The sequence below is a fragment of the Scomber japonicus genome, chromosome 11 (assembly GCF_027409825.1).
Source record: "Scomber japonicus isolate fScoJap1 chromosome 11, fScoJap1.pri, whole genome shotgun sequence".
NCBI classification, from domain to species: domain Eukaryota; kingdom Metazoa; phylum Chordata; class Actinopteri; order Scombriformes; family Scombridae; genus Scomber; species Scomber japonicus.
Window position 1 is genome coordinate 19,815,776 of NC_070588.1, and position 22,622 is coordinate 19,838,397.

Below are 22,622 nucleotides of genomic sequence, written 5' to 3' on the forward strand. Positions count from 1 at the left end.
GCGTTGGAGAGGACCCCAGTTTCAAATTTCTGGGGGTACACATCAATGAGGACCTCTCCTGGACCACACACTCCTCCTACATCGCCGGAAAGGCACAACAACGCCTGTTTTTCCTGAGGATGCTGAGGATGCTTAGGAAGGCTGGCCTGCCACAGAACCTCCTCAGGAACTTCTACTGGTGCTCAGTGGAAAGCATCCTGATGTACTGCGTCACAATGTGGTATGCAGGATGCAACCAGAAAGAGCAGCGGGTGCTCCAGAGGGTCATCAAGGCAGCACAGAGAATCACAGGGACTGAGCTACCAACCATCAATGACATCTTCGAGACCCGCTGCAGGAGCAGAGCTACTGCCATCATCCATGTTGTTGTATTTTGACCCTCAGGGCCACCGTACAAATAGGCTTCAGTTGAGGTTACACTGAAAGTTATAGAAAATAGCTTTTCAATTTGAGCCTTAGAGACCTGGAAACCTCTTACATTAAGCTTGGGCTCAAAAAAGGAAGATGCTCTCTCTGTTTTCTCCAACTATAACTCTGAAAGGTAAATATGTATCTAATGTATGTAGCCATTGTTCCCATAATTATGTTTTATTGTCCCCATTATATTTAAGAATTCACTCTTCTTTCTGAATGTCTTTTTGGTTACTGAATTTCATGGGGTGCCATGCTTGATACTTACAGTAACTGTGAACAATACAGTATTGCAGGTGATCAGTGCATCAAAGCACAAAATGCTTTGACATAAGTGGGTTTTGATTCTCTAAGCCTCTTATCGCCCTCAGTCAGAAGCATATCAGCTCGTGCTGTAGCCAGTGTGCATTAACATGTGCACCAGACCTCACACATGACAAGTTTCACATTTACAATTGCACACTCAGTTGAGCCTTTACACATGACAGCCACGCACTGCAGACACCCTTACAACACTCAGACAAAGTTAATCCTACAAGGAGAGAGTCTGGTTGGAGCCCATAGGAGAAACTTAGTGGTGGTAGAGTTGTTTTGATTGCTATGGTGAATAACTTTTAAACTTCCCCATTTACTGTTATTAAGTCTGTTCCATTCATTCTTGGCCCTTAACTATTTGCAGCTGACATTGTAAATGTAAGAAAATGTCCCACCAGCTGTTGAGATCATGAAATGAAACCATGTAATGTGTGCATGTAATAATATCATACTGTTAATTTAATGCGTGATTGTGAAAGTGAAAGTGTCACATCCTTTATGAGTGAACTCCTTAATGTCCACATAGCCTACTAGTTTTTACATACAGATATACAGATATACCAAGCACTCATACACCCCCCACTCCCGCTCCCTTACAAATGGACTCACATATGTACCACACAAGTTTCTTTTTTTAATTTTTCAAGCTACTGTTGAAATCTCTGAGGGAAAAAAAGTTATTTAAGAGTTATTTATTTATTTTTTTAATGTTTTGGTCAAACTATTGAAAGCCCCTAAAACAAGTTAATAAGAGGTCCTTAAGATTAGATTTATTTTATTTTATTTTTTGTATAACTACTATTGAAATCAAGATAATAGCCCTTCATTTAACCCTTACATACTATTCATACACTCTTGCAGTCTGTTATGGATCAGTTTTCACCTGGTCTAAGAATCCCCTCAAAAAAAGTGTCTACACCAAATTTTTAAACCACATAGTTTAAAATGTATCAATAGCCAATCTGACTGATCAATAAATGGGTGATTACGCATTGATTAATGTTTCAGAGAGCAGGGAGAGTGTATTTTTTAGGTTTTACACCACTTATTTTTGGAGAAAAAAAATATATCACACAACTTGACCTGTAACTTTGTAGCACCTATACAAAAGTGCATTTTGTGCATTTTGTGCCACTTTCAGAGTAAAAGACATTTGTGGTGTTTTTACAGCTGTCAAATGTCAAAACGGGTCAAATTTGACCTGAACAGTATGTAAGGGTTAAGATGTTTTTATTTGTCTGTTAATTTTTTGTTAAACTGCTGTTAACAATAAACACACTCAAGTCATAATTAAACCTTTGGAGAGCACAAATATTCACTGTCACATTATAAGGAGAAAGTACTTCTATCATGACCTCAAAGGAAATATTTTAAATACATATATTACTAATTATTGTTATGTTTAATAAAATGTTATGCCACACTGCATATTACCTAATTTCTACAGTATCAACCAAAAGTTTGGACACACATTCCCATTCGCTTCAGTAAGAAACATATTGCGTACTCAATTACTACACTGAAAAATAATGTGAGCAAATAGGTCTGATATTTTTCCTCCACAGTCATCATAATCACTGCCTTCAGTAGAAACGCCATGGCAGGAACCTGCTGGGGAGCTTTGATCCAGCGCTGTTAATCCAGGTCCATGGCAACATGGCAGGAGGAACCACAGCATTCTAGAGAGGGATTTATCTCTGGGTATGTTAGTGGGCAAACCTGGGCATGTCATAGGGGAGCGTCCAGGCTGTAGCAAAGACACTGCTGGGTTGACGGGGTTGATGATGCTTCACACACAGAACAATGCATTTCCACCCACACACTCTCAAACACTGCAGAACGGTGGGACTTGCTGACACGGTGGTCAGGTGTTGAATCACAGCTGCAGATGCTTCCATGTCAGGAAATGGTGGCTCTGCCTGTCAGGAGTGGTGAAACAGGAAACGGTGTGTCACTGGTTTAAAAGCTTTGCTTGTTATTTATTTTGATAGGTGGTCTTCCAGCTGATAATATTTGGATAATCAGAAAAATATACCAACTGTTAGTGACGCCTGTGTTTGGTAATTGTAACAGCTTAATGATGAGAGTTGATCAGTAGTAACCTGAGGAGAACGATGCGTGTCCTGTTTCATTCCTCCAGGCCAGCTTCTCATCTTTGACTCCTGCTTTTTCAGTCACCATCCAGTGTCTCCAGATGAAATATTCAAGCTCCCAGTAATCTGAGCACTGGTGCAGCCCACCTGTCTTGAACCTGATCTTCAGTGGAAACCTAATCACGACTGCCACGCTTTTCGTGTAACAGAGCTGGCAATGCTGTTTCAGTCCCTCAGTGTTTTGCTAACATAGTGTCATGTGATATGAACGCTTGAGTTTACAGGCTCTTCTCCTGTGTTCTGCTATCATTCACCATTTCTGTGACTCACAATTTTTCATCTTTGATATGTTGACAGTTGATTATCTCAGCATTAGTTTTTAGTGGATGTTTACCTCATTGCATTAGTCAGAGTTTCCATTGACAGAGGGGCCTATCATAGAGAATAGAAGGTCATTATTGTCAGGCTTTTTGAACATCTGAATGTCTTTTCTGAGATGATTGAAGTTAGTGTCAGTAATTTCATGTCCAGTCTTGATGTTGCTGAGCAATGCCATACTTTGTTTCTTAGCTACCGTCACTCACTTTTACCTGAATGTGTGTGCAAATAAACCACATCCTGAGACACTACAGTACAGATCCAAATAAACACAAGGGTTTACCTGATGGCATAAATGCTTTGTTTAAATCTGCAAGTGGATTCTTTATACAACAATTCTCGTCTTTTACAGTAAAATCTTGCATAATACAAATGTAGCTGATTCTGTTTTGAAAAGTGTTATTGCATTCTACACCATTCATTGTAACACTAGACCAGGGATTTATGTACAATGAAGTCAGTCCATTTTGATATTTGATATAAGTTTATGTAGCTTATGCTTAAGTTTGTGCCTGTGTTTGAACATGAGATTTGTTTCTATGTCTTTGTGGTTTTTATTTGTGTTTAAGCCCAGAGAGAAGCTGTGGCAGAGACAGTGAACATATTACTGAGCAAATTCAGGAGAAATAAAAGTGTATGTGTGTATGAATGAAAGGGATGGGGTGGTTAACAGGATCAGTCAATATCTACATATTCTTCTCTTCAAAATAATGTCTATGTGTTTGTGTTTCCCCTCTTACATCTGTCAGCTGTGGTGACACACCCTCACCAGGAATGACCCTGCATGTAGGTTCACACTGTAAATCTCTGTGACGTCTTAATAACACCTTTATGCTCCTTATGGCCGCCGGAACAAATGCAGAAATGTTTCTGCTGGCTCACTGCACGCAGAGAGAAACTGTCTTTTAATCCTTGATTTCTCCCAGGCTGCTGCAGAAATATGTTTCCAGTAACCTACCTCAAAATAGAGATGATGCGTGTTTCTCTTTCCATTAGAACAAGTGCTGTTATTCAGCGTATTTATTTGCATTGTGGACACAGAATGTGCCGTCCTGTCCCATATGCCACCCAGTCCCCTGAGGCCCCTGCAACATGCTGCACCCACACTGTCACAACCCTAACTTCTGCTTCACATGGGTCCCATCACACTCTTAAACCAATTTGGTGGGAAACTGTAGCTGGAAAGCTTACGAAAGGGAGAGAGAAAGAGGACACACACACACACACACACACACACACACACACACGTACACACACACACACCTCCCTCCCCTGACACACACGCCTCCCTCCCTCCACGTTCAAATGAGAACTCAGCAGTCTGCTAAACTTTTCCTGAGTGACAGGACCTGTGGACACTTTGACGAACAGATCAAGGCATGTGGATTAATTCCAAGTGTGTAGCGATGGCACCTGTGGAGCAATGTTAGACACCACATCATCTATTCATCTATTTTCCATTTTCATCAAAACTTTTCTGAATCTTGCGCGATGGTGCCGGGAGCTGGAGGCATCGGGATCCTCCATGCGCTTTGGAAACCGAGGTTTGCTTTTTTTCTTCTTCTTCTGATTTGGTTTATTCTCTTTGTTCCTTTATTGGTTTACGTGTTCTTTTTTTCTGAAACGGTGTGATCCATAACTTTGATATTTTATAGTGCAGCTGCATTGATGCAGCTGTGAGTGAGCGCATGTTGGAATCGCTTTAATCAACCGCTGCTGATGGAGACAAACCGAGAAAGATGTAAAAATGTCAAAGTATTTTATGCTCCATGAATGCTTAAGTCTAAAGTGTGTAGTTTGACTTTTTCTTATAATAGTCCTAATTTACATTTGATTATCATTAGTGAACTAATAATTTGTAATATTTTATCTAGAAAAAACATGAAATGAGGAGCGTCTCCTTATGCGCTTTGCTTGAACTAGTCAAATGGCAGCGGTGTTACTCTTGCAGATCACAACTATCTTTTGATTAAATTAATGGGTGATTTATTTATGGCACCAGCCAGTAAAATGCAGTATGTGCCCAGAAATTATCCTAGTAATTGCATTCTAACTCAGCTTAAAGAATACATTTATAAACGGATTACCGGCTGAGGAGGAATGTTTCAATATTGGCTTCTGAACCGGGCTTTACATCTTGCTGCGCCCATGGTTACACCACTCTAATCTCCAAAGCGAAAGAGAGGGGTTTAATGCTAAATGGCAAGCGTGAAAACTCAGTTCAGCCTATATGAGCCCAAAATCCTGTTAGAAATGTTACAATACTCCTGATAGTTCAATAAATTAAAACAAAATTAGGCTTAAAGAAAGGCATATGGGGAAGTGAGCAACAGAAAGTTAAACATCACAGGTTAGGCTTGGCCTACATTTACTGTAAGTAAGACATCCCAGGCCACAGGTAGCTCAGGTATTACTTGTGGTTTAGCCTCAGGACTTAAAAAGACACACTTATGACTATTCTGAACTGTCAAAACATGTCCTTAAAACTTAACTCAGTCTGGGGACTGGCCCTGTTCTTGCAGCTTGCACAGTGACCCTCACTGCTGGATGTTGGTTGACCTTTGTTGACCTCAGCAGGGTGGCGGGTTTTCTGCTAGTCCTAAACCTATGTAGCCAGGAGTTTTGAAAAACTGACGGAAATGCCTCTCTCTGCCGGCTTTTCCTGCGGGAAGCAGCAGAACTGTGATCTAAACTTGGAAAGTGACGACAGGACATGAACAGGAACTCCAGACATTTCCCAGATATACTGGCTCAGAGGGCTTCATTGTTCTGTTGACACCATTATTTTTTGGAAATAGGTCACTTTGGGCTTAATTTACACCTTTAAAACCTTTCAAATTGAATAGCTTTATCTCTAAACTTATTGTATATTTTCTCTCCAAGGAACCATTCCAGTAATTTTTTTAATACAAAGCCTTTTTTGGTCGAACCATAATCCAACTATCCCTGAGCCCCTCAGGTATTGTAGTCATTGTACAGACAATGATGAGACATGCGATGCCTAATATTACACTGTTCACATAAACACTCACCTGTCTACAAAATTGTATTGATACAAGCAGACTTGCATCGTCTAAGCAACATGTAGCTGAGTCACTGCAGCGTTTTCTGTGACCAGACTCTCAGTCTGAACTAGTTACAACTCAAAGTATCAGGCGATACCATGGTGCATAATTAAATCTGTAACATGTCAGTGCAGCATGGGTAGCCTCATAAAAATGCCTGTGGCAAGAGTGACAAACTGTTGTTTGGTGATACTTTCCAAAGTTTATATCTTCTGTCTAGGATGCCTTAAATATAACCAGGCTGACTGCAGATTATGTGGTCCACAGTGAAGCTGAAATGATAGCTTTAGTAGAGTGTATCACTATTGAAACATTTTCTCTCATCTTGTACTGTCTTTCGCCTATTGCACAGATGTGTGTGTAGAGTGTGATCCTGTGTTGGCACCTCTAATTATGTCATGGTAGTGGCTGTTAAGGAAACAGGACAAGTTCTCAAAAATTATTATTATTTGGGCATTTTTGTTTTAATCTTAATTTCATTATAACAGAGTCTGTTTTTATTTGTGCTACTGGTAAAAGGGTTTTTTCCTTTTGGTCAGTGGATTTCAAAATTAAACCGATGCTCTCATCAGTTGTGAGAGCACCACACAGTGGTGGATACAAGTCTTACAGCTATTTAGTGAATTTCAGACCAGAAGATGCTGAACTTAACTCAAAAGATGCTACCCTGGGCTGCACTGCCTTGTGAGTTCAGTGTGTGATCAAAATATTGAAGTATAAAGGTACAGTGGAAATGTTAAGACTAAACTGAGAATAAAGGATTCAAGTGCATTTGAATGGCTGTAGGTTATTTTCTTTATTCAAATGACATCATATCTGGACTCCATAAACATTGGTGGGAGAGAGGCAGGTTTTGGCCAAACTGTCCACCATCATAGACAACACCTCCCACCCTCTGCATCAGACTGTGAGGCTCCTTCGCAGGTCCTTCATTCCCACTGCTGTCAGACTGTACAATGCTGCACTATAATTTGCACTTTAAGGTCCTTTTTTTAAAATTTTAATTTAGATGTTATTGTTGTGTTATACATATGTTTTTTAGCTGCTGTAGCGGTGAATTTTTCCCACTGTGGGATCAATAAAAGTTTACCTTATCTTATCTCATTTGCTCCTCAGGATGTGTGTGTGAAAGTGGACAGACCGGGGTCAATCATGGAGCCTGAGCAGAACTGCAGCTCACAGTGTGATTCCCCACTCTGCTTCATCCACTCGGGAGTCAACAGGCAGGAGGGCATCAACATCCTGCAAAGACTATGCAGTCTCAGCATGGTAATCACATACATGCAAGCACTTGCATACTGAAATCCAACAATAGCATGAACAGAAATATAGTCTTCCTATATATAATGTGAATGCTGCTGATCTGTCACACACACAGTGCTGACATATATACAGGCTCATGCTTGCACACATGTCAGCAGATTAAGCTTAATGACATACACCATGACTGACCAACAGAATATTTTTGGCAACTTTAAAAGGTTGAAGGGTGAACGTATAGCTTACATATGGCCATACTTCACATACTTGAATGTGTAGTCTATTATTATATGCTTGTAAAAAAAAAAAAAAAAAAAGATTCATTCAAAATTATTTTTTAAATTGATGACACAAAACTACATCCCATGCAATATAATTAAAGTTTTAAAATCACTTTATTTTATTTATTGATTTTATACTTTTTAACTTAGTTAAAAGTTATTGGTAAAAGTGTTTGTCTGCCTGTCCTCAGTGCTTGGTTAATTTGGAGTCATGGCCTTAAACTTCAGGAATTTCTGTCTTACATCACCAAAAGCATCAACCCAAACAAAATATATCTAAGGAGAACACACTAGAAAGGTGTTATTTACCGCTTGAGAAGTCAGATCAGGAAGGGTAATAGGAATGGACTCGAGAAGCTATGTTTAGTATCATCACTGCCACCTGTCCCTTTAAGAGAAGAGTGAGAAGAGCCCAGCAACATGAGGCGGGCACAAGAAAGTCTAATATGACTTTCTAAATAGAAACAAAAGTAGTACAGGCAGTGCATGAGGGAACACCCACGCTGTCTTTCAGACTCATTTTGGCTCCACAACTACTTAAAGAAGTGAGGTGAGTTGTTGCTTTAACTTCCTTCATGACATTGATATATGCATGCAGTGCTCTCAGAGTACAGATACCATCTTCCCTCAAGGGGAAGGGAACAGTGAGCTGAGCTGTGTTTGCTTTGTTATTGTAATTGTTGATCTCACATGATTTGTGTTTTAATGTTCACTTTTATGTTATTTTATTGTAATATCTTAACAATCTTCCTTCATTATTGCATGTTAAAATCAGTCAGCTGATAAGAAAACCATTCAATTCAAATGAACTATCCTTTGATGAAATGTGACACCATGCATTTGTTACTATTCATGGACATAGACAGCCCACTAGGCACAACTGTTTCTAAGCCTAATAGTGTAGTGGAGAGAAAAAATACAAGGACTGGAGCCAACTTATTCAATAAAAACCCACCTGCTTTTCTTTCTGGATGTGTTCCCAGATATGGCTACTGCTGGCAGTGTGCTGTCTGAGGAGCAGCTTCTTTGCCCCATATGTCTGGATTTGTTCAACCAACCGGTCTCCACTCCTTGTGGGCACAACTTCTGCAGGGATTGTATACAAGGTTATTGGCAGTGTGCTAATCTGTCGCAGTGCCCCATGTGCAAGGAAAGGTTCTACAGGAGGCCTGAACTTAAAGTTAACACCTTCATATCAGAGTTGGCTTCTCAGTTCAAGAAGTCAGTGGAAAAGACAGATGAAACTGAAACCAGTACTGTGGGCAAATTCTCAGGCCATAAAGGAGACGTTTCATGTGATGTGTGCATTGGGAAAAGGGTCAAAGCCCTTAAGTCCTGCCTGGACTGTCTGGCCTCATTCTGTGAGACGCACCTGGAGCCCCATCATGTTCTAGGCACCTTCAAGAAGCACCATCTGGTCAACCCCATGATGAACATGCAAGACAGAGTGTGTCAGAAGCATGACAAACTCCTGGACAGGTTCTGTAACACTGACCAGGTTTATGTGTGTCAGATCTGCATTAAGAAAGACCACAAGGCTCATCACACTGTTTCTATCGAGGGTGAAAGCAGATACAAGAGAGCTCAAATTGAAAGGATACATGCAGAGGTGGAAAAAATGATCCATGACCGACTGCAGAAAATCAGTGAAATCAAACAAACCATACAGCTCAGCAGGGGGAACACTGAAATAGAGATTGAGGAGAGTTTACAGGTCTTTGCCAAACTGCTTCAATCCATTCAAAGAGGCCAAACTGAGGTGGTGGAGGGGATTGGTGCAAAGCAGAGGCAAGTTGAAAGCAGGGCCAGTGGGCTCATGGTGGAACTGGAGCAGGAGGTTGATGAGCTGAGGTGTAGAAGCACTGAGCTAGAGCAGCTCTCACGCACCGAAGATGACTTATATCTCCTCCAGAGCTTTCCAGCTTTCTCCACACTGACAGCCACTAAAGACTGGTCTGATGTCAGCGTAGAAAGTGCTGTTTATGTGGGCACCGTGAGGAGAGCAGTCAGGAGAGTAGCATGTCAGCTGGAGGAGACAGTAAAGGCTGAGGTGACAAGGCTGTGTGAGACAGATTTTCAGAGGGCTCGGCAGTATGCTGTGGATGTGACGCTGGACCCCGATACAGCTCATCCCAAACTGGTCCTATCAGAAGACAAAAAACAGGTCCATCATGGCAATATAGCGTTGAGCTTATCCAACAACCCAGAGAGGTTTTACCCCGGTATTAGTGTTTTGGGAAAGGAGGGTTTTTCCTCTGGCAGGTTCTACTATGAGGTCCAGGTGAAAGGGAAGACTGAGTGGGACATTGGAGTTGGACTTGAATCTGCCAACAGAAAAGGAGGGAACATACTAAAACCTGAAGGAGGCTACTGGAGCTTGGGGCTTAGAAAGGACAAGACCTACTGGGTCCTCAGCAGCACTCCTATATGTGTGCCACTGGTTGAGATACCCCAGAGAGTCGGGGTGTATGTGGATCTAGAGTCGGGGCAGGTTTCTTTCTACAATGTGGACACTGCTTCTCATATCTACTCATTCACCGGATACTCATTCAGTGAAAGACTTTTTCCCTACTTTAGCCCCCGACGTAATCATGGTGGTGTCAACTCAGCCCCTCTCATCATCTTGCCTGTCAACATCTAAACATTTTTTTTCATCTCTTCCATTTTGAATGCTTTCAGTTATTTTATGTTCTTCTTTTTCAGATGAAGTCAGCAAAATTTGATGTTTTTGCTCCGTTTGTTTTAATAAAATGTTGCTTACTCAGACAAATCCTGTGTTCTTCTTTTGTATTTTATGTTTATTGCTCACACAAGTCAGGATTTAGAATACACACAAAATAATGAACAAATCATGCATATGTAAACAAGCTACAGCTCTAATATTGTAGATGCAATTTCAAGAGGTTTGCATGTGCATATGTGTGCAGATGGCTGTGGAGCTCCCAAGGCGTTCCCTCTCCCCAGTGCTAAGTGCTGTGGTGTGGACACTACTCTCCTGTGGCATCCTGCTGGCCTTCTGCTTTCTCCTCTTCACACTGCGATTTAAAAACAACAGGTTAGGTCCAAAGTGATTTATACATATAAACACACAGAGACAAGCACAGAAATGTATTGATTCATTGTCTGTATGTATGCATGTGTGGTATTATCAGGATCGTAAAGATGTCCAGTCCCAACCTGAATGTCCTGACTCTCTTTGGGAGTGTCCTGACCTACAGCAGTGGCTTCCTATTTGCAATTGACGAACGAACACACCCACAAGGTGCAGCATCTACAGCTGTACTCCAAGTAAGCACATCAGTCCACCTCAATACTCCATTATACTTTTGGATAAATCAGTGTTGGATAATACTATTGTGCTTTTCTCTACTACAGGCTCGGGTGTGGACTCTTTGTCTCGGCAGTACCTTGGTGTTTGGCCCTATTTTGGGGAAGACATGGCGACTGTACAGAGTGTTTACCCAGCGAGTTCCTGACAAGAGAGTGGTAGGCATGCTCCTCCGCTTTCATGGCTGTTTCCAGCTTCTACAATCTTGTATTATGTTTATTTTATGTTATCCAGGATTCATTAGGTGCACCCTTCTTGGGTTTTCGGGAGGTGTATTGATGTGTAGGTATCACTCTGAAAAGAGACCTACTGGTATCTGACTAGATTCGATTGGATTCCATGGTTGAAACTGCTGTATGGATGAAATGAGTCAATATGACAGGGATGTGATTGGCAATTTTACTTTGTGTCTCAGATCATCCGAGACATCCAGCTGATGGGCATGGTGGCTCTTTTGATTGTGGTGGACTTGCTGATTCTCACTGCCTGGAACCTCACAGACCCCACCAGGTGTTCACGATCTGTCAGTGCTTTCATCAAGGTATAATTTCATTCTGATTTTGCATTGCTAACAAATAGTCTTTCTTCTGAATGTTTAAATTTCAACCTCAAAATGTAATGTGATTTATTATGTAATGCAATAAACATGTTAGTGACATAGACAAATATAATTGGATTTGATTGTGTATGTTTTTTCCTTGATCTAGGTCATAGAAAAAGATGTTTCCTACTCATTGTCCCAGCTGGACTCCTGCTCATCTGTATACTGGGATCTATGGGTTATTATTATAGCTGTTCAAAAGGTGATTAATCTCTGTTCCATTTAAATTCAATTATTTGAATAGGAAGTCAGGTAGGAAGTCAGCTTGAATAGGATTTTGATTTTCACTTCCTTCATTGTTATGATGACAGTATTAATTTACTTACATCAGTAATGTTGATGCAAATTACTTTGTTCCAATGTATAGATAACAAACCTGAGAGTCCCTGTGGGGAAAGTGGAGTTACTTCATATCATATAATAGATTGTATTATTACAGGACCTTTCCAGTGAGAATTCAACGTTGTCCCTTATCTTAACTTTGTCTCTGCACCTGTCTTTAGGGTTGTCTTCTTCTCTATGGGACATACCTGGCTGGGCTAACCAGCAACGTCAGCCATCCTCCAGTCAACCAGTCTCCCACCATAATAACAGCTGTCAGTTTGGTCACCCTCTCCTCGGCTGTGGCCGTCCCTGTGTCCATCTTCCTTCAGTCTTGGCCCAACCTGGTCTACAGCATTGTGGCTGGATCCATTTTAATCTGCACACTGGCTACCAACTGCATGCTGTTTGTGCCTCAGGTAATGAAAACACCTTAAGATTAATCAAAGTCTTGACAAACAAGACAAAAAAACATATCTATTTTCTCTCAAAAGCCTCTATTGCAAGTTTTGGGGGAATGTGCAGAATGCTGGTGATGACAATGCTTTTGCAGTATATCTAAGGCAGAACCCAGCAGGGAGGGGGATTTTATTGTTTAGGATATCTAATATAACTATATAATGTCTACTATGTAACTATCCAGTCATAGAATGCTATGTTTGGAAACAATCATAGTCAGTCAATCAGACAGACAGAAACATAGACATTGACACATGTATGAGACAGACAGATGAATGGCAAATGCTTGTGTCATTTTCTCTTTTTGTTTTGACAAAACAAGTCAATTCTGTGAGTGACTGTGGTGCCCACACCTCCCTTTTCCATATGCGTGCCAGTTTGCCATGTCTATCAGTGGAGTGTGACTCACACAGCAAGTGTTTATGAGTCAAATCTACGTAGGCTGTTGCAAACAGGTTTATGACTGTCTGGCAGTGGGTTTATGTTACAGTAAAGGAATGCCTCTCAAGGAAAGAAAGGAAATATTTTAATGGTGAGCAATACGCTCAAACACACCTGGTCAAAAGATCTCATGTCAAATCATCCTGGGAAAATGTATGATGTGTGTGTGTATTGTCTCTATAGCTGAAAGTTACAGTATCATATACATGTTCACTCCTCACAATGACCAACATGCAGCTGACCCAGTGGCAGCAGTTTGAAGAAGATCAGAACAACCCAAATCAGATGGCCAAGTATTTCAGCAGCCCCAGCAAGAGCCAGGCCTCTGTGTACAGCCAAGATGAGATCTACTACCTGCTGGGGGAGAACAACTCCATGAAAAAACTCCTTAATGAGGTACTGAATCACTCTTTTAGGATTATATCAGCCATTCAACACGAAAATAAAAAATATATAGTTCTTAAGAACCTAGATCTTTCTCATTGTTTCATGCTACAGGTATATTTTTGTTTTAATTTAGTGTCACTGATCCAAGTCACGGCTCTCCTTAACATTATTCTTGGTTTAAAAAAACAAAAAAACAAAAACAAACATCTTCTGATAATACTGATTTTAAGATACAATTAATATCATCTGACTTAAAATTGCCTTTTCAATCAAAGTCAGCAGAGGGAAATGGTTGTAATAATCTCTCCTTTTTGTCAGCTGAGACATGCAGTTAACCATCACATTGCAAATAGCTTTCACTGGAAATTGACTGAGAAGAATGTAAGTTAGATGGAGTAAAAAATAACTTGACCGCACTAGAGCTTGACGGCACCGTCTGTGTTGATTTAAAAACCATCCAAAGGCAGTAGATTTTTTTTTTAACTTACATTTTTCTAAAAAGAAAAAATACTTTCTTTTTCAACTTGTGTTTCTTGTTATAACTCACAGAAGAACGCAGTGATCGACAGTCTACAAGAGCAGGTGAACAACGCCAAAGATAAACTTCTGCGTCTCATGTCAGCCAGCCAGCCAGCCACAGATCAGGATATGGACTCCTCTGCCACAAACCTTAACTCCTCCTCTACCCAGACCACAGAGCTACAGTCTGAGAGCCCATCTTCTTCTCTACCTCAGAAAGATGCAAAATCCAGAATCTCACCCCCCCATCTCTCCCCTCGCCTCTTTGCTGTGGCTGTGTCATCATCGTCTAATGCTCTACCGTCTTCTGCTCCTGCTCCGAGCTCCACCGCCTCCACTGCTGCCTCATCTCCTCTTCCTGATGCAGGTGAAAATCACAGGACTTCCTCTGCTGAGTCTAAAAGAGTAGAGGATTTCAAAAAACCTGCGTCCCTCCAGTCCCCTGGCTTACTCAGGACAGCAGAGGAAACCGCTGATTTTGTTACTCCCTTACAATCCTTCAGCAATTACAGCAGCCTAACATCCCCGCTGGGAACCAATGCCAGGCTGGCTGGTTTTGTCAGCAGCGAGCAGTTGCAGGAGATTCTCCAAGAACTGAATGTAGACACAATCATTGAAACTGCACTCAAAGCTCCCAGTCAGACAGCCAGGACACCTTCTCAGCTAAAATTTACAGAAGCTTCCACACTTTCCCCACTCTCCCTGCGGACACCACGCTCCCCTCACCCACCTGTAGTCTTCCGATACCCCAGCATCTCCCCTTATGTGATGAGGAAACGTCGACCGCCCTTCCACTCCCCCAGAAGAGGTTTGGCCCCGCCTTGTTTCTACACAGGTTCAGAGGCTGTTGTTTGTGGGAGGATGAGGAACAAGAGTAAAGGCAAGCGTCCTGAGGGAGTCACTCCGGATGGTACCATACTCCAGGTTCTCAGCACCGACCTTGAGGTGGAGGAAGAGGAAGAGGATGAGGAGGCAGAGGGGCAAGAAGTGATAAGAAAATGTCCAAGGTGTGTTTCTAGGTCTCACAGATGTTCAGTCTTACCACGCGCGCATCATGGTCACACACCTGATGTGGAAGCGGGTGGTGAAAATGAGCAGCACCTTCAACGCTTAAGAGACTCCTGTGGGTACTGGGACTCAGACTCTAGCAGCTCAACAGACTACTGTTACTACCATCGACCTTACTGTGACTCCTGCCTGCAGCGGGGCTCACTCCTGTCCTCAGACACTTCCTCAGATTCCTCGGACAGCGATTACGAAGGCTACAGCCCCTACCGCTCCCCACACCCTGTGGTGTTCAAAGACGACATCAAACCCACCTTTGTATGAACACCCTGCACTTTACAAGCTCATCTATTTCCATCACTTGAATACATTCCCTGAGAAACTGACACAACTAGCTTTGACGATAAGACAAGGCAAGGAGCTCATAAAAATAAAGCTAATGTGCATCTATGACTTGACTGAAACGGGGTTGGTATTCTTGAGTTGTCCACTGTGGGAAGGAATTGTTATTTTTCTCATGAGACTGATTTATGAAAACATTTGTAGCTCAAAAGAACACAGTGTTGTTTAGTTTTTTCATATTATTGTGGCATTAGATCTTTTTTCTGTCAGAGGAAAACCCTTACATTCCAAAAGTCTGATGTTATGAAAAACACATACAGTATATTGCAGATGGCATTTATACATTATTTTAATTAGTGGATCTATTTTGAGGGCGTTTTATGGGCTAAAGGTTAATGAAGCATAATTTATACAGTAGTAACTGACATGACAATGAGGACTGAAATAAATTCAGGCAATAAATGCAAGACAGACGCAGAATGGAAAGTAAAAAGGCTTTCACTCAACAGTAAAAATGTGCAAATATTTATTTAAATATTTATTTGTAGATGTTTTGATGTACAGAACTACTTTGTCTTCTTTTTACATTGACATACACATTCCTTAAAATGTTGCTATGCTGTTTTATCCGATTTTTGCTTTATAATGTACCATATAACCCCCCCTCACAGTCTATACAGTCTATGTATAGACTGTGTATGCTTCCTATGTACAGCTGGTTTATGGGACACCACGCCCACACTGTCAGCATGGTGCAGACAGATCTCTGCTTTCACATTTCTACACTTACATATGTTCTCAGTATTATTATCCTGACTCATCAAGAATATTTATTGCACAACAGTAACAGTCGTGTGTGAGAGAAAAAGAGAAATGTTGACCCTCAAGCCCTCGTTTGTTTTCTTTCAAAAGCATCTCCACAACACATCATGTTCACTCTGCATCTTCTGAAGAGGAGCCACCAAGGCATGAACAGCTAGACAGAAAGCTGACTTAATGCAAGAGAGAGCAGAAACCAGAGGGTGTTTCTATGTTGGACTACCCTATTGACTGTATAACAACATGCACACATAATATTAACTGAAATATTAAAGCTGTTAAAAAGGCCTGTCCATAAAGTGTCAAAATATGATATAAATGCAGAGACCACCTTAAGATCTTTCCCATTTCAGTATTTAATTGTGCTTTGGTCATCCACAAAACAAATGAATCAATGAACCACACAGTATGGGTACACAGACATTAAGGGCCCCCCAAGGACTGGGGCCCTGGGACTTTCACTCACTTTGCTTTGTTGGTTATCCAGCATTGACTTGGTGGTTAATACCAAACCTAGCCTTCTTGTGCCTTTAAATGGTAAAAGCAAAATCTTCTCAGGGTTAAAGATGACCAAAATAATGATCTGAAAAAATTAGGTTTTTCTGGAATTTTCCATGATATTTATTGATATATAGTTTTATATTTCTCTTTCCTATCTGCCCTGCCTGTCTCACTCCCTTCCACCATCTCCTCTCTGTCTCTCTGCATTTTTTCCTTTCACCAATGGGAAAGTGTGTTTGCCGTAGGAAGTGTTGCTATGAAGGGAATACAGTGTCTTGCATTACTTCTGCTCTGCTGCCTGTTTTTGAGCCACTACTGCTCTTCCATCTGTGTATGAACCACTGAAGAAGCCTGGGAGAAATTCCCTTTGATATAGAGCATAACAGAGGTCATACAAACTACACAAAAGCCACACTACCAGCATTGTTGTGCCGGACGAAAGATGTTCCTGCCAAACTAAAATGAGGGGCCTTCTCTGTTTAAGATGTGACATGTTAATAAGTTGTGGAATAAAAATAGCTGTGAATAAATCGCACACACGCACGCACGCACGCACACACACACACACACACACACACACACACACACACACACACACACACACACACACACAGAGGACCTTTCTTTCTTCAAATAACATGATACTTAGAAAAGTCTTATAGTGACATTAGACGGTGAATTCGCATCCACTACATTTCTTATTTGATTTGATCTTGGATACCTCACTTCAAGTGTTTTTAGGTACCAGAGGAACATAGCTAAATTTAACCACTTTCTAATGAGTGGACTTCCCTGCCCTTTATGTAACTGTAGCCTCAAATCCATTGGTTCCTTCTGAAAATGTGAATCGTTAAAAACAAACCACATACTGTATATTATATAGTTTCAGTTTTAGCTCAGTAATTGCCTTTAACAACTGAGCACTATAGTTTTGAGCAAATGTTACTCAAACAGGAGCAAATAGTGTGTTTGTTGGATATGTGTGCAGTGGATCTATTAATGGTTAATAACTCATTTACTAATATTTCATAGATTAGTAAAAAGGTCACAAATAAGAATAGTGTTTGTGTTGATCTATCTATCTATACACACTCATCAATATTTAGACTACAAAAATATAGGAGAATAGTGCAGAGGGAGTGGTAATATGGTGGTTTGGGAAAGAACAGGAAGAGAAAAATAGATATGCAGTATTTACCATTAATTAGTCACAACCTCACATTCCCGTTATAAAGGATGCCTTGACTGAATAAAGAGCACTGGTGACAAGGCAGCCACGCACATATGCATATTATAATTCTTGAGCATTATGACACAAATTAAATGGATGTGCCCGGGGCCGCGTGCATAAATAGGTATGAGAGGAAAATAAGAAGACAGGCTGACATAGCAACAGTGCTGCATGACCACCGGTGCTCTCTGTGACAGCTGGGTCCGTTTGTACTGACAGTCTGATTTTGGAGCTTCATTGGCCGACAAAGTCATCAATCCCGGGAGCAGATCCGCCCATTGTTCCCGTAGCGGCGTGGAAAAAAAGTCTTTGAAGTCGTGTAGGCGGTGCCAAGCGAATTGTGCCATGTGGTGTTCAAGAGATATCTTCTCATTGGTCTAACGGAACGAGGTCAACGCCCATTTCTAAAGGATACCCACCGTGATTGGTCCATTCGGCCACCCCAGATTCACCTTTTGCGCGTTCACAGTTTTGCTATTCCCCGTCTCGGGTTACGTCAGCAGCGTGTACCTCCTTCCCTCACAGCGGATGCATCCCGATAACCTTTTACGAAAATGGCGTAGCTATCGTGCGTAGCGACAAAGACAGCGAGCCTGAAACCTATGGGGAAGGAATAAAAAAAAGAAATTCAGTATCGTCGCACTCTGTACCTTAAGATCATCATTTTCTGAAGAGCTCATCGCCCCAGGGCCTCGGTCAAAACACCGAAATTTGACGGCGGTGAGGGCGGATCTGGATTCACCGCAGAGACGCTGAAGTCGCAGAAGAAGGCAGATTTTCCGTCGGACGGTCTGTAGGCTAGCGTATAGCGAGGGAGCCGCCATGGCAGTCGGATCACTGAGCCTCCACATCGGGATATGAAGAGAAACTGCATGCGTCCTGAATCTCCAAGAAAACGCCGCATTTGCCCGTGATCCGCACCGGATCCGCTGTCTGAACACCTGATCTCACCCTTCTTCGTCTTTGTGAAATTCAGTTCACATCCAGAAAGAAATTGCAATTGGTTTTTTAATCGGGGGGCCCACAGGGAGAGGCCAGATTCATGACTATTTTAGTCGGAGACGTGTCTTCAGAGGCCCACTGAAAGAAAACGAGGAATATACAGAAGAAATGATGCTCTGATTGACCGCTTGTGGGAAAGAAAAGGGTAGTTTATTAGGTGAGACGAACTAGTGTGAAGGATTGTGGGATAAAGGGGTTGCTTTCTGTCTGCCTCCCCCCCTAGTGAATTATAGTGTTATTCATTTACTGTCATCCTTTTTGGATGAGAAGGTTTGGAGAACCGACCAGCCCTGCCGTGTAGAGAGTCACAAATCTACGAGAGTCCAAGAATCAAAGGGATTGGATCATGTCGGGTCGGCCCAGGACCACATCCTTCGCAGAGAGCTGCAAACCAGTGCCGCAGCCCTCAGCTTTTGGCAGCATGAAAGTCAGCAGTAAGTACATCCCTGCATTTCTGTTCTAGCCTCCCCTCTCTGCATGCAGCAGGCCCGGTGAGGGCTGCACATCCTCGCTTATGTCTCTTCACTAACCAGCTTGAAAATGTGTCAGGCGAGCATGACGTTAGCTGCCGATTAGCCTAGCCCTGTCATATAACCGTGTCACTGACTGAGACTGGCACACACACGCACTGCTCGCCTCGGTGTGTAAGCGCACACCGCTGAGCTCTGATGCGCCGCCCCGGGGCCGGTCAGCCTGGCCGGGGTTAGCAGGCCGCGCCGGGCAGGGCCGGGCCGGGCCAGAGGAAGGTAGGGGCTGGAACCGGCCCAGGTCACAAACCAAGCCCTCTCCTTATACCGCAGATCCGGCCCGATTATTGTCCATTTGTAGATTAGATCTCAAAGCGGTATTACCACATAGCACCCAGCCGTATGCCTAATAGAGTTAAAACGATAGGGCGTAATACGGTGTATTACGCAACTGTCAAAACGGAAGGTGAGCCCATAGTTTAAAGGGGCGAAACTGACGTGATCCGACAGAGGAGGGTGGGGGGGGTTACTGATCTTATAGTTTATGGGGCATGTCGAGATCAGACGTCGCGACGGCTGGAGAGAGAGTGACACACAGTATCCTGTTGATGAAACCACAGTGGCACCGTGCCGGAGGCTGGTTATAGACTGGCTGCAGAGATGAAGCCATATGCGACTCACTGGGCCTACCTGCCGAACAAGGGAGGCTGGCGAGATCCATGCACACTTGTGAATTACATATCTAATCGTAACCACCAAATTCACATTACTCATAATTTTATTTCAAGCCATGTTGCACCCATTCACCTTTCCACTGCCTGCTTTATGCCAAATTGTCTGGCAGCGTTATACCAATGTGTATGTAATAGATTGCTGATTCCTATTAGAACTGGACAATCATTTCATGTGTTAATGATGTGGTAATATGACACTGTATATCATGGGAGTTTATCTTGAGCTAATATAGCTTCAATTTATGTCCTCATACTGTAAAAGGCTGCATGACACACATTTTAGTTTATTAACTGCTCCAGCTTAGTGAAATTAAATACATTTTTAACTTATATCTATATTATTAATGACTATTAACTAACTATTAAATCTAGCTACACCCTTTCTTATCTTGCATATCTAGCCATATATTTGATAGGATATAAGAGGAAATGTGGCTGTTTAGGAATGTTGATGATGCCTCAGGGCCATGACGTGCTGATGATGTGTGTCAGCAGGGTGAGGCCTGAGGTCGAGGCTCTCCTCTGGGGCTTGGCACTGGAAACCACTGGGTAGCCTAGAACACACAAGCATACACGTACACAATGTGATGCATCCCAAATCCAATACATCTCTTGCCCCAGATATGGGTGTCAAAGCATTGGTGCGTTCCTGTCAGTGCCGATTGTTCATGATTATGTTGCTGTTCAAAGGAAAACACGATTTATGAAATCTGGTGAGAGTCAATAAGTCGGACAAAAGTACAACCGGAGGACTTTGGCCTAATTGTTGTGCAGACATAAGCTTTTTGAATAAGCAGCAAATGCCTAGTCGACCTTTTGGACTTAACATTGCATGAGTTTTACACTAGAGGTTTCTCAAGCTGAGAATATTTTATTCCCTGAGAGCCTCATCTGGTAAGCCAGTGCATTATTACAAGTCATTGAATGCTTGTAGGTGACCAAGTAATTGGGTGTTAAATAATTTGATTTCTGCAAGCAAGTGATGTTCAGCACTGTAGAGTTTTTGATTGCTCAGATATTGCTTGTAATGAACCATTCATATATTTAGTATTTCTGAAATGATCTCCAGCTATACCTAACACTGGAGATGACAGGAAGTAACCGAGGACAAGAAGTTGGTTCAGCTCGAACTTAAAGGAGAATACTGATGATTTAAAAGCTGGCTTTGTTGTCCTACTTTTTATCATTTTGACAGCTGATGGTGTTCAAAAAGTTGATATGCTGACACTGACACTTGATGCGTTCAGATACCCTTAACACAATACTATTAAGTGTGCCAGTATATTCCAATACGTAGTATATTAAATGCAGTATGCCTAAAGTATCAGGATGTCCTACTACATTCTTACACATTTGGCAAGCCACAGTGCTTTTCTGTCTATTCTGACCCACCATCCTCTGCACAGTGGAAGATCTGGCACATGAGCTGCTAAGAGCACAGACCAATGACAGCACATTGACAGTGCTATGAGAGGAGCCAGTGCAACAACAAAAGCCGCAATGACAGATGAAGTAGTATGTCCCAATTACAGCATGCAACAGTATGTACTTTGTAAAGGCAGCTACAGTATGTACTAGAAGTAATAGTACAAGTATGTGATTCGGAATGCAACAGTTGACAGATTCCCCTCTGTGTTTTCCATATGCTCAAGCGCTTGCTGAAGTCATGTTAGAGATAAGAGAGCCTATGAACAATTCCCACATATCCTACTTCAAATCATGGCTGTTGATTCAAACATCTCTTTTTCTAATTGGGAAAAAAAAACTTATGACACAAATATCGTAATAGTTAGAATATTGTATTCGATACCACAGTATGAGTAGGTTTTCAGGCAATTGCTAAAATTGGTTGTTGGCAGAAACGGGATGAATGTAGACCCAGTTGCATCATGGGTGTTACTACTGTAGGAAACGGTCTTTGGTGAAACTTCTGGTGGTGGTTTTGGCCTTTGGATGTGTAATGGAGGGCAACACCACCAGAGGTGAACGGAGCCATCAATAACAGTGCTGGACTGCGATGCAATTTTGTTGTAGTGGCCACAGATAGAATTACATGTTACATGACGCCCTGTGGCCCATTGGACATGTTCCCATACACAGTCATTGCAAAAGAAACCGTTCTTAAAACGGTAATAACACGTCTCTGAGTGTCACAGTAACACCAAGAGCCATATCAATAACCAATTTTATGACTCATCCAGAGCAGGATGCTGCATGGGCTCAAAAATGCAGAAGCCTGAAAAATCTTCTGCGGCATTTGTGAGCAACTTTCATTGAAGTAAATGTGGTACCATGGTGGAACAAGTTTACCAGTTCTCATTCATGCAGCGAACTGGAGCTGTTCCCGGAAGCTCTGCAGTGAACTGGTGAAGTAACATGTTTTAACACAAACTGCTGTTTTCATGCTAAGACGTCTTCTTTGGTCTTGCGTAGAACAGGCTTCAGGAGTTGGTGTGATAGCTGCTGTGATTGTATGCCATGCTGGCTGCAACAGATCCACTGAGCTTTTGGATACAGATGCACTCAGGAAAAGCTTGACGACTCGAATATAAGCTGCGCTGTAGAACTGGAGGAGGCAACCCCTGCATATAATATCAGTAATGAATTAAAGCTGCCAGCAGCGTCGGGCAGGACCTCGCGCCATTGCGCACGTTGGTTTAGA

The 22,622-nt window shown here is 42.0% G+C and overlaps 2 protein-coding genes across 3 annotated transcripts in view; both read left to right on the forward strand.

Annotated features, from left to right (window-relative positions):
• Positions 1–7,394: 7,394 nt before the first annotated feature.
• Positions 7,395–15,188, forward strand: gpr156 (G protein-coupled receptor 156). The gene is made up of 9 exons (XM_053329031.1): positions 7,395–7,531; positions 10,731–10,858; positions 10,956–11,091; positions 11,179–11,289; positions 11,547–11,672; positions 11,839–11,934; positions 12,236–12,472; positions 13,191–13,349; positions 13,890–15,188. Exons 1-9 carry the CDS (start codon positions 7,415–7,417, stop codon positions 15,186–15,188), a joined length of 2,409 nt encoding a protein of 802 aa, XP_053185006.1. The 5' UTR covers positions 7,395–7,414.
• A 3,170-nt stretch (positions 15,189–18,358) lies between these two features.
• gsk3ba (glycogen synthase kinase 3 beta, genome duplicate a) overlaps positions 18,359–22,622 on the forward strand; it is a 34,234-nt gene continuing 29,970 nt past the window's right edge. For both annotated transcript variants that reach the window (XM_053329048.1, XM_053329049.1), the window contains exon 1: positions 18,359–19,193. In XM_053329048.1, coding sequence (XP_053185023.1) covers positions 19,106–19,193 — 88 coding nt within the window. In that variant the 5' untranslated portion in view covers positions 18,359–19,105. The remainder of the gene's footprint in view (positions 19,194–22,622) is intronic.

What these genes read in the sequence shown, in the direction of transcription:
- gpr156 (XM_053329031.1), top strand. Translation starts at nt 7,415, where the DNA reads ATGGAGCCTGAGCAGAACTGCAGCTCACAGTGTGATTCCCCACTCTGC. An exon ending in GACTATGCAGTCTCAGCATG is followed by an intron (nt 7,532 to 10,730) that starts GTAATCACATAC and finishes ATATGTGTGCAG; the next exon opens with ATGGCTGTGGAGCTCCCAAG. An exon ending in GCATGCTGTTTGTGCCTCAG is followed by an intron (nt 12,473 to 13,190) that starts GTAATGAAAACA and finishes ACCAACATGCAG; the next exon opens with CTGACCCAGTGGCAGCAGTT.